The following is a 12,418-nucleotide window of genomic DNA, read 5'->3' as shown; positions in this document are numbered from 1 at the left end:
TTTCAAGAGGTTTTCCAGCGGGAATATGGTCGCTGTCAAGGCGATGCATTATTTACCTCTTATACCTAGGTTAAAGAGGTTATATGCGTCGATGAGTTCTGCTCCTCATATGAGATGGCACTTTGAAAATAGAAGACCACCTTGTGTTATGTGTCATCCTTCAGATGGAGAAGCTTGGAAGCACTTTGATAGGACATATCCAGATTTTGCTAGTGAACCAAGGAACATTCGGTTAGGTCTGTGTGCAGATGGCTTCACGCCTTTTTCTATATCTGCGACACCATATTCATGTTGGCTTGTCTTTCTTACACCTTATAATCTACCACCTGAGTTGTGTATGACTAGTCCATATATATTCTTAAATTGTATTATCCCCGGTCCCCGTAATCCAAAAAGTTTGATTGATGTATATTTGCAACCTTTGATTGATGAGCTAAAACAATTGTGGTATGATGGTGTTGAAACATATGGCATATCAACCAAGCAGAATTTCAATTTGCGTGCTAATTTAATGTGGGCTATTAATGATTTTCCTGCGTATGGAATGTTGTCTGGGTGGATGACTGCTGGTAAGGTAGCTTGTCCTTACTGCATGAAAAATAGTAAAGCGTTCACTTTGAAACATGGCCGAAAGCAATCATGGTTTGATTGTCACCGTCAATTCTTGCCTGATGATCATGAGTTTAGAAGGATGAAAAATGCATTCAAAAAGAATAAAGTGGAATATGATTCTCCACCTCCGATACTTTCAGGTGAGGAAATTTGGGAGAGGGTCCAGAACTTCAGTAAAGTTACTGAGGCTCCACCTTATAGATTCCCCGGATATGGTGTTAATCATAATTGGACGAAACAGAGTATATTTTGGGAGTTGCCTTATTGGAAGGATAATCTTCTCCGACACAACCTTGATTTCATGCATATTGAGAAGAATTATTTTGATAATTTGTTCAACACAGTGATGGATGTTAAAGGTAAGACAAAAGATAACCCGAAGGCTAGAATGGACTTACAAGAATATTGCAGGCGGCCTGAATTATACTTGCAGACAACAAACAATGGTAAGGTGTTCAAGCCCAAAGCAAGTTACACATTCACTTTGGAGGAAAGACGACAAATTTGTGATTGGGTTACGAAATTGAAGATGCCTGAGGGTTATGCGTCGAATCTTGGAAAAAAGTAGATATGGAGGTAGGGAAGTTGAGCCATTTGAAAAGTCATGACTGCCATGTTTTCATGGAGACCTTAGTGCCTATTGCATTTTGTGATTTGCCTGAAAGAATCTGGAAACCCATCACAGAGATTAATTTATTTTTCAAAGACTTGTGTTCTACCACATTAAGGGAAGAAAACCTACTTCGGATGGACCAGAACATCCGTGTAATTTCTAGTAAGATGGAAAAAATATTCCCATGTGGTTTCTTTGATGTGATGGAACACCTTCCAATACACCTTGTACACGAGGCACGACTTGGAAGGGCCTGTTCAATGCAGATGGATGTATCCCTTTGAGAGGTAATATTATAAGTTTGATGTAATATTCTATTTTATTTGAATGTTCTTGGCTAACATGAGATTATGTAGGACAATTGGCAAATGCAAATAATTTGTTAAGCAGAGGAATAAGATTGAAGGATCTATATGCGAAGCCTATCTTGCAAAGGAAACTCACATTTTTGTTCTTATTATTTTGAGAGTAACGTGCCATGTTCTAGGAATAGGCCCAATAGGCACACGGTCGAATGTGTGAATGATCCATTATATCCACCAATGTCCATATTCAATCAACCGGGCCGATGTTCTAAGGATGTTAGAAAGAGAAGTTTGAGTGATATGAAGTACAAGTCAGTTACACTTCATTTGTTGCTAAATTGTCCCGAAGTTGTACCATTTCTCAAGTAAGTATTGATTTATTAGTTATCAAAATGTAAAATTTACTGTGACTACATATTGATGCAATTACTAAAAATATTTGATATGTCACAGTCACTTCGTGGGTCAATTTGGCCATGATGCTGTATATACGAGATTTGATACGTGGTTCAAACAGTTTGTAAGTGTGTGTGTGTGTGTCTATATATATATATATATATATATGTGTGTATATATATATATATATAGTGAATGTATAAAAATTGATTCATAAGTTGTGCTAACTTATGAATTTTTTTAACTCTATGTAGGTAAATAATCCAAATAATGGTGTAAATCAATTTTTGAAAGATATATCTTGGGGACCTAGGCTTCAGGTCACAACAATGTCTAAGTACGTAGTGAATGGTTATAAGTTTCATACAGAGGATTGCTCTAAAAATAAAAATAGCAACAACAACGGGTTGTGGGTTCAAGGTGGTGATGGCAACCAAGTTGGAGATATTGATTATTATGGTGTGGTCAAAGAAATATTACAACTAGAATATACAGTTTGCCATATAAGAAATTGATACTCTTTAGATGCAAGTGGTTTGACCCAAATCCAACAAGAGGTACAAGAGTACACAACCAATACAACATAATTGAGGTTAATCATACGAGGGAGTATGATCGCTATGATCCTTTCATAATTGCACATAATATTAGGCAAGTGTATTATGCTCCTTATCCATTGCGGCGGAATAAGTTCGATTGGTGGGTTGTAATAAAAACTAAGCCTGTAGGTAGGGTGGAAGTCGAGAATGTGTTAGATGTTGCATATCAAAACGATATATCCAATATTCACCAAATAGTGGACGATCAGTTAGAAAATGATTTGGAACATCCTGAACGCATATTGGAAGAAGTTGATATAAATGAAGTAACAATTATAGAAAATGAGGACGAAGAATCAACTGATGAAGCTCAAACAAGTGAGGACAAAAAATTCTCGGACGAGGAACAATACGTCGATGAGGATTAAAAAGTTGGTTTTTTAAAGCACTCTCATTTTATAGCTAGTTTCTTATATATTTCAATCTAAATGTGTATTATATTATACAGATGGCAGGCAAGGGTCAAGGTAACAATGACCCTACTAGTTCTCGGGGTCGAGAAAAGGGTAGGAAGGGAAAGAGAAGGGTAGAAAATAATACTCCCTCTTGTCCACCCTTTTCAGAGATGCCTATGTCTTATCCTCCACCACACGGCTATACTGAGCTACCACAACATCACGAGTCGTACACCTTAATTCAGACACCAAGTCTTCCATCACAGGGCCATAGGACTATACGTCCGACATACAGTCTAGCTGCCTCACAGCCATCTGCATCACATCCACATGGATCACCTCCCTACATATCACAGCCACATGGATCGCATCCATCCATGTCACAGCCACTCGGGTCACAGCCATCAGTATCACATCCACTTGGGTCGCATCCAGCTATGTTGCAGTCACAGGGATCGCAACCATCTTCATCATCGACTCCATCTATTGCAAGCCTTCGCCTGCGAGGCAGTAGCTCTGACCCGCCTACACCGTCTTCACATGCCTCTGATACACATGCTTCGGATGGTGATGACGAGGTAGTGCATTATGATCGATATGGCAGGATCATCATAGTCCCTGAGGGTGATGGGTAAGTGTTATTCATTATTTTTGCGTCTATTGATTTGTAACATTTTTACTAAGATATTAATGTATTTTTATTGTTAAATTGCAGGTTCAGGACGGGTAATAAGACTACGAGGATAATCACCAATGCCATCAAAAAACTTTATGATGGCCCTTATGTGACTTGGACTGATTGCCCATTCTCACTGAAGGAGCAATTTTTCAATCAATTTAAGGTATAAATGTTCTTTTAAACAGTTTAATAATTTATATTATAATGTTTCCATCTAATATTTAACTTTTGAAATACATAGCAAGTGTGTATGGGAAGACCGCTATAGCGCGGAAGTGGCTACAAATTTTCATCATAAAGCTCGCAAGAGATTGGCGGATGCTTTCTCGGATGCTAGAAAGAAGAACAAGAGGCCTGGCTGGTTACTTGAGAATTTGTGGAATGATTTGCAAAGGCAATGGCTTACCGCAGAGTTCTTAGAGAGGAGCGAAAAAGGAAAGAAAGCTCGCGCATCCGAGAAGGGAGGCTCCTTGCACACTGGAGGTGCGATCAGCCTAGGGACAATAAAAAGAAGATTGGTACGTAATTGCTTAAATTATTTTACTTTTCTAAGTATATCTATTCTGTTTATTAACTAAATTAATTTGTTTTCAGGAAAAGAAGTATGGGCGTCCAATGAGTCATGATGAGCTATTCAAGGAGACACATATTGTGAAGAAAAAGAAAGAGGGGGGGTCAAGATAGGTGGGTCGAGGACCGGGCCTCGACTACATATGTAAGCTTTCAATTTTCTTTAAGTATTATAATTTACTTTTATAAAAAATTTGAAATACTGATTTAATTTAAAATAATATAGGGTCGCTACCAAAGTAACGTGGAGGAATTTATCCGTAGTCATCCAGGTGGTGAATCGGGTGAGCCAACCCAACTTTCGGACGAGGATGCTGAAAGAATATGGTTGGAGTCTGTTGGCGGTCCAAAATGGGGGAAGGTATACGGGCTTCCTACTAAAAACTTCCATCGCTATAAGTGTGAAATGCGAGGAATAGGGACTTCCTCACAAGGTGGGCAACTTAATAGGGAGAGCCTCTCCGCTATGCGGGAGACAGTGACAAAGCTCACATCAGAGCTAGAAGCAGCCAAGGAAAGAGAAAGGCTTAGAGATGCTCAATTCCTTGGCATGCAAGCTCAGATCAGAACTCTCCTATCTAGTGGAGCTTTTCCGTTGCCCCGATCTCGTGAGTCATCTCCAGAGGGTCGACCTCCACGTGATCGTTCCTCCTGTCCTGCTCGTGATCGTTCCTCCCGTCCTCCCCGTGATCGTGCTTCCCGTCCTCCATACGACCGTTCTCTATATCGTCTTGTAAATGAAAGTTCATCAAACGGTGATGATGATGTTGTAGAAAACACCCCTTGACTTTTATATACTTTGAACTAGACAAATAGAACCAGTTTTGAACTAGTTGTAATTAGTTTTAACTTGGTTTTGAATTTTTATGTTTAATTGAACTTTAATTTATTAGTTTTAAAGTATTTATTGAATGTTTTGGTTGTTGTTGTTGTGTTGTTATTGTTGTTGTTGTTGTTGTTGTTGTTGTTGTTGTTGTTGTTGTTGTTGTTGTTGTTGTTGTTGTTGTTGTTGTGTTGTTGTTGTGTTGTTATTGTTGTTGTTGTTATTGTTGTTGTTGTTGTGTTGTTATTGTTGTTGTTGTTGTTGTTGTTGTTGTTGTTGTTGTTGTTGTTGTTGTTGTTGTTGTTGTTGTTGTTGTTGTTGTTGTTGTTGTTGTTGTTGTTGTGTTGTTGTTGTTGTTGTGTTGTTGATGTTGTTGTGTTGTTGTTGTTGTTGTTGTTATTAGGTGTATTGGTATGCTGGCAGGTGGTGTAGCTGCCAAAACATGCATTTTATGCCAAAATTAAACCCAGAAAAACCGACCAAAGTTGGTCGGTTTTTAATAAAAAAATAAATTATTCCAAAATACCGACCAAAGTTGGTCGGTTAATGAACATTGAATTCCCAGAATTCAACATTACCGACCAACTTTGGTCGGTATTTTGCCTGCGCTGTTGAGATTACCGACCATAGTTGGTCGGTAATATTTAATTTTAATTATTTTAAAAAAATATATATTTTCAATTACCTACCAAAGTTGGTCGGTTTTTTTTTAATTTTAATAATTAATAAAAAATAACATAATTTAGTTAAACCGACCAACTTTGGTCAGTAAAATTAAATTAATAAAATATGTTTCCGACCAAAGTTGGTCGATAAATAATTAAACTTGTCAGATGGTCGTTTTAAGCTACCGACCATTAAAACACCGTCCACACCGTAATCGTCGCGTTTTGGTCGGTAATTGGCCATAACCGACCAACTTTGGTCGGTTTTTTGGTCAGTTTTTAGCGAATTTCTAGTAGTGGACCGCGAGTTTTACCTTGGAAGTCTTTCGGTAATGGGTTCGGGTCATCGGAGCTAACAATATCGGGTCAGAGCACCCAAATAAAACTAACTTTACTTAATGACAAACCATAAGCTATTTCAACAAGATTATTTTTGGTAAGATGTGCATAGCTACCAAATGACATGTACAAGACAGTTGCATGTTGTTGTAGGTCAAGCCAATGGGTGCAGTCAAACTCGGACCACATGCTCGTAGCCACGTCACTCTTAGTGAACTCGGGTGGAAAGACGGGACCTATTGCGAAAAATGGCTTATCGATTTGTAGAGCTGATATGGTCTCGGGTTCGAGCTCTTGGATAATGTTACATAAAATAAAGTCAGCACTTCTTACATCTTCAAAGGCATTGAAAATAATTGGAGAGTCCGGAACCAAAATGTGGTTCTTTTGAACTCAAAGAACCAAAATATGTGGAAAAATAATATAGTGATCAAAATATATATAACGCCCTATTAAAAGGTGCTATAGTTGAACTTGAAAAGAGCGGGAAGGTATAACGCCTTTTATTAAGATGCTATAGTATAGCGTCTTAATAAAAGGCACTATACCTACATAAAAACACGTCAATTCCCTTCCCCACCAAACCAGAAACTCCGCCCTTAAAACAAAAAAAACAGCGGTCCCCTAATTTTTAACGAAAAAAAGCTCGAGTGGAGCCCACCGGTCCCACAAAAAGTATAGATTCTCGGTCCCACATCCTTGCTAAGGCATATTCTAGTAGTGGGTTGCTCGTTTCGGCTCCAAATCACCAAATCTATAACTTTTCAAAAACCTTAAATCGAGTTATTCCGACTTAGTTTTTGTTAAAACTCATATAAAAAAATGCATATTAGTTATTTTTAATGTGCTCTATGTTATTTTGTGATTGTTTTGTGATTTAACTAATTTGTTATTTTTTATCCGGACTATAGTATTAGCGTGCTAAAAAACTTAGTAAAATAGAGAAATTGGTATTAGTTGTTAAAAAAAAATTAATTAGTTACTTTTTACTGTGGTATATGTATTTTCATGATTATTTTTTTATTAAATTAATTTGTTGTTGTTATCCGCTTTAGATTATTTATTTACTAAAAGACTAGTAAAATAGATAAATTGTTAGTTTAGTTCCCTGTAGTGGTATCTTGTGGCCTAATGTAGTGCTCGTATTTGTAATATAGTGCTCTTTAGCATAGTAAAATGTAGTGCCCTTTAGCGTAGTATCCTTGTAGTTATTGAAATTAATCATTTAAAATAACAGACCTATTGAGTGATAAATCGAAAAAATTTTCTCATCATAAACACAAGAATTCAGGGTACCTTGGTGATACTGTACCTCAAATATCGATCCCGAAACCCATATGTGATTATTTAATAATTAAATCTTGTATAATTATGAAAATTAATTATATAATTTTATTATAGTAAAATATAATTGAGTAACAAACAAACATATAAAATAATAAAACTAACATGTAAAATAATAAAACAAACATATAAAATAATAAAACTAACATGTAAAATAATAAAACTAACATTTACAATATTAAACTAACATATAAATAATAAACTAACATATAAATTATAAAATTAATATTTAAAATAACAAACCTTTTGAGTGATAAATCGGGAAAACTTTCTCATAATGAACACAAGAATTCAGGATACCTTGGTGCTACTAGGCCTCATATATCTAGCCGGAACCCATATGTGAATATTTAATAATTAAATTTTATATAAATATGAAAATTAATTATATAATTTTATTATAGTAAAAAATAAGTGAGTCATAAACAAAATATATAATAATAAAACTAACATATAAATTAATAAAACCAACATATAAAATATTAAACTAACATATAAATAATAAACTAACATTTAAAATAACAGATCTATTGAGTGATAAATCAAAATTTGTTTATCTTCATGAACACAAGAATTCAGGATACTTTGATGCTACTGGGCCTCAAATATCGAGCCCCGAACTCATATGTGAATATTTAATAATAAATCTTGTATAATTATAAAAATTAATTATATAATTTTATTATAGTAAAAAATAAGTAAGTCATAAACAAAAATATATAATAATAAAACTAACATATAAAATAATAAAACTACAATATTAAAGTAAAATAATGTAATTAATATTGTTCAATTTACAATAGCCGACATGGAGGTTCCTCCTTTGCATCCCGGACCTGTCACGCTAGAGCTATTGTTGCTACAGGGCGAGCATAAGTTGTCCTACATATGGGAGGGACAGTTACTGGACCAGACGTTTCGCGCCAGGAGAGTACACGATATGTGGGACTTTCTTACGGCCCACCCTCTCCATCCCCGTATAGTCAGACGCCTCCAGGATACGGATTTTTGTAGGATTCTGGAGATCGGCCGGCTGCAGCTGGATTGGTCGTTGATCACGACCCTGATAGAGCGGTGGTGACTGGAGACGCACACATTCCATTTGTCCATTGGCGAGGCCACTATCACGCTTCAGGAGGTGGAGGTCCTGTTTGGGCTGCCTGTTGATGGACACCCTGTTGCTTTGTCGAATACCATTAAAGAGTATACGGGTTTGCAGTACCTGGAGATGCTACAATGGCTCACCGGTTTCCAGCCACCGGATGAGACTGCATTGATTGTGGCCAGTCGTCTGCAGCTGACGCCCATCCGGCAGCATTTGGAGGCGATGCACGCTGACATCACAGATGATACACCAGAGCTTTATATTCACCGGTACACGAGGTTGCTGTTGTTGCTTATGTTTGGAGGGGTTTTGTTCCCGAACACTTTGGGGAACCTAGTTAACTTGAGATTTCTTCATCATCTTGAGCGGCTAGATGATTTACATCATTACAGATGGGGTGCTGCTGTTCTCTATTACTTGTACAGGAAGATGTGCCAGGCGAGCATGGGCACCTAACGAGACGTTGCAGGATTTTTTCCGCTACTGCAGGTGCAAATATAGTCGAATACTCTCTTCATTATAACATACCTAGTAAAAATATACCTTAAATTTTACGTCCGCGTTGTATATTAGGTTTGGGACTGGGAGCGGTTCCTTCAGTTGTAGCCACCTCTATCACCCTTATCTCCGGATGCACCACCTCTGTTTCTCCCTTTAGCTAGGGGGTGGGTTGATAGGCGAGGATATGGACGGGAGTACGAGGCTCGATATAATCTCCCCTATTGCAAGGATTTGTTGGATTTGCTGGAGGGTGCACAGGTAAATGTATACCTAAGTTTACTTGGCCTGGCTTTATATGTGTTGCGTATACTCACGTTTCCTGTTTTTACTTAATAGTTCATTTGGAGGCCATACAACGACGAGCTAATAATTGGTTTGCCCGATTATTGCTCGACCAGCCGAATTATGTGGAGCTCTTCCGTCCCGTTGATGTGTCTCGATATTGTCGAGCATCATGCCACCGAGCGAGTACTTCGCCAATTTGGTCGCCCGCAGCTTGTACCGCCACCGCACGCTTGACATATGACACATTACCAGCGGGATGATCGTTTTAGGGTTGACTAGACATATGTGGCATGGCTAGAGGTGCATATCGATATTTGGGACCAGTGGCATGACCTGATTCCGCCACCCCCTCCACCTGACCGTACAGATGGTGAGCATGAGTATATGGGCTGGTACCACAGCGTTACCTGACTTTTCATCGGGAATCCCGTTTATCGCTCTGGCGGTCGGTACGTTCCATACACCGGGAGGCACGAGGCACTAGTATGTTATTTGGTTTACTTACTTATAACGTTAACCTAGCATTCCGTAATTTATATTTTACATGCTGTGCAGGCTATTGGACTACATCTGTTCCACCAGTTGGGACTTTAGATGCAACAACATACCGGCGGGGGAGTAGCCGCTTTGCACGAGTATGGCCGACAGGTTACCGATCTGGCTTCCCGGACATTGAGGCGAGCCCGAGATGATGAGCACTTAGGATACGAGGCTGAGCATATGGCGCTAGAGCAGCACCATCGTGGGCCACTAGTGGAGCCGGAACGTGGTCGACGTGGCAGGCGTGCCCAGAGAGGTAGGGATATCCCACGAGGTATGGGTGTCCCACGAGGTCGTGGGGGTCGGCGAGGAGGTGGTCCCTAGCAAGGGGCGTTGAGGCACCTGTTGAGGATGTTGGAGTTGATCAGCCGGGTGACCTCCATGAGCCAGACCACTCTCACATCAGCATGCCGTCATTCAACCTTCAACTTCAGCTATGGGTGTTTAACGGGCGGGCTGGACACAAAAAAACCCAACCCGTCCGTTTAACGTTGCGGGCTGAGTTAGCGGGCTGTACTTTTTCGGGTTTTTTTGTCCGTCCGTTTTCGGGCTTAGCTGGCTGGACCGGGCCGTGAATTTTTTTTTTAAAGTAAATTTTGTTTTTCTTATTCAATATTATTGATACTTAAGTATTTGCAAACTTTTAAGGCTTAGAATTAAACTTTGAAGTTTAAAGTTTTAAATTTGAAATTTGAATTTTACAATTTTAAAATTAAAATTTGAAAGTAAGTGGCTACAAAAAAATATTTAATAAGACCAATAGGCAATATGTAAGGATCAAGCTCCGAAGACTTTCATTTGATATTTTTATTGAATAATATATAATACTTCAAATTAAGTTGCAAGTTCTTTTTTGATTTTGTTATTTTTGAACTTGCAAATTAAAAGTTTACAACAATTATAAAAAAAGAAATAGTACATCACATGCTTTGCATCATTTTTGTAAGTTCATCCATATCAACATGAGGTTCTTGGTTTCCGGCATTGGTTGAATCAGAACCATAAACCAATATGTAAGGTTTTTTTATGCGACTGTTGAAATCGGCACATTTAGCACGTCTCGAGCCATGGCCGAAAGAATAGAAAATTGATTTGAGTTGCTTCTCCACCAACCCAGTGGTAGAAATTCCTTTGTGCGGGGCTCTACTGACTTTTGCAAGTAGAATTGAAGTTTATCAATATTCCTGCTACTGGTTTGTTGATGCTCCCCTAGTGTAGACCAAATCAAATAATCTTCAACACCATCATTATCATCCAAAGCACTAGTCCCAGATGTTGAAACTGAACTTGAAGGAATATTTGCATCTACAACAGAAGAAGAATCAACAATGTTAGCATAATAATTATATAATGTTTCTAAATGTTTGTGTAGATCAAAAATACAAGTGTCAATATCAGGAGTTTCAGTTGGTCCAATATCCATATAAAAATATAAAGCAGTGATTAATTGGCGACAAGTGGCCATTTTGATAGAAGGGTTTAAAATAGCACCAATTAGGTAAATAGGGGGAATTGGGTAGAAATAGTTTTTAAACGTTTCTAGCATAGATTCAACAACAGAAGTATATCCTTCTTTCTTCTTCAAATTATGTAGTAAAAGAGAAATTTCAGCAATATGAACTAAACCATTTGTAATAGTAGGATAATTTGTAATATTTGAATTTTATCGTTGGCAACGGTCCAAAAAAATTAAAATAAAAACCCCCGTTAAAAAACGGGCTAAACCAGGCTGTAGCCCGTTAAAAACCCGTTAAAAACCCGTTAACGGGTTAACGGGCTTAGCGGGTTCCGGTGCACCAGTATCAAAAAAACTATTCATTTGGAACCCGCTCCCCTCCCAACCCGTCTCAGCCCGCCCCCCACGCTACAGTACCGGGCTGAACCGGGTTGTAAACGGGTCAGCCCGACCCGATTAACAGGTATAGCTTCAGCTCACTCCAGGGACTTCGCAGGTGACCCTGTCAACTCCATTGTTGATCGCATGCACGACCATTACGCGAGAGGATTGGGATCAGTATTTTCCTGATCTTCCAGGCCCATTGACCGTTGCTGATGATCGGCCGACACGAGATGTGGATAGTGGGCACCGACTGAGTTATGGCTCATCATCGAGGGATACTGGGGATCTTTCACAGGCGCATGTATGTTTGTATTACTATTAAATTTAATTTTTTTTATCTCATTGATTAGCCATAAATATATTTATATTTTTTTTTATTAAGGCTTCATCCTCGGCTGTCACGGAGGCCTCTTTGCGCGAATACTGAACTGGCTACGACGAATGATTATATTCAGGAGCCCGATGAGACCATGGTAAGACAATTTAAATTTTTGTGACTTAACACGTACATTACTAATATATATTTTATATACTAAAATATCTTATTATTTTGTAGGTTACTGATGGACCAGTGGCTCTTTTTACCGAGCCAGCCAGCCCTACTGACGATCATGCTGGCGCGCATCCTCCGATAAAGAGGCGACGTTATGAGGATGATCCTGATAGCGTAGCCGGGTGGGATGAGATGCGCCTCAAGCCAACGGTTGCATTAAAGCATACATGATGTGGGACACATTAATTCTTTTTGTATTTTATGTACATATGACATTCAGTAAATAATAACAACAATATTTATTATTTACATTA

At 38.4% G+C, this 12,418-nt stretch overlaps 1 protein-coding gene across 1 annotated transcript in view; it reads right to left on the bottom strand.

The window, feature by feature from the left end:
- The window catches only part of LOC104099195 (bidirectional sugar transporter SWEET4-like), a 14,049-nt gene extending 7,698 nt beyond the window's left edge, over positions 1 to 6,351 (bottom strand). Inside the window, exon 1 of the mRNA XM_070191835.1 lies at positions 6,127 to 6,351. Within this exon, the coding sequence (XP_070047936.1) occupies positions 6,127 to 6,139 (13 nt within the window). The 5' untranslated portion in view covers positions 6,140 to 6,351. The remainder of the gene's footprint in view (positions 1 to 6,126) is intronic.
- Between the last annotated feature and the right edge of the window lie 6,067 nt (positions 6,352 to 12,418).

Source organism: Nicotiana tomentosiformis, chromosome 12 (genome assembly GCF_000390325.3).
Source record: "Nicotiana tomentosiformis chromosome 12, ASM39032v3, whole genome shotgun sequence".
NCBI classification, from domain to species: Eukaryota; Viridiplantae; Streptophyta; class Magnoliopsida; order Solanales; family Solanaceae; genus Nicotiana; species Nicotiana tomentosiformis.
The sequence above is the reverse complement of the archived record's forward strand: the minus strand, read 5'-3'. Positions and strand labels throughout refer to the sequence as shown.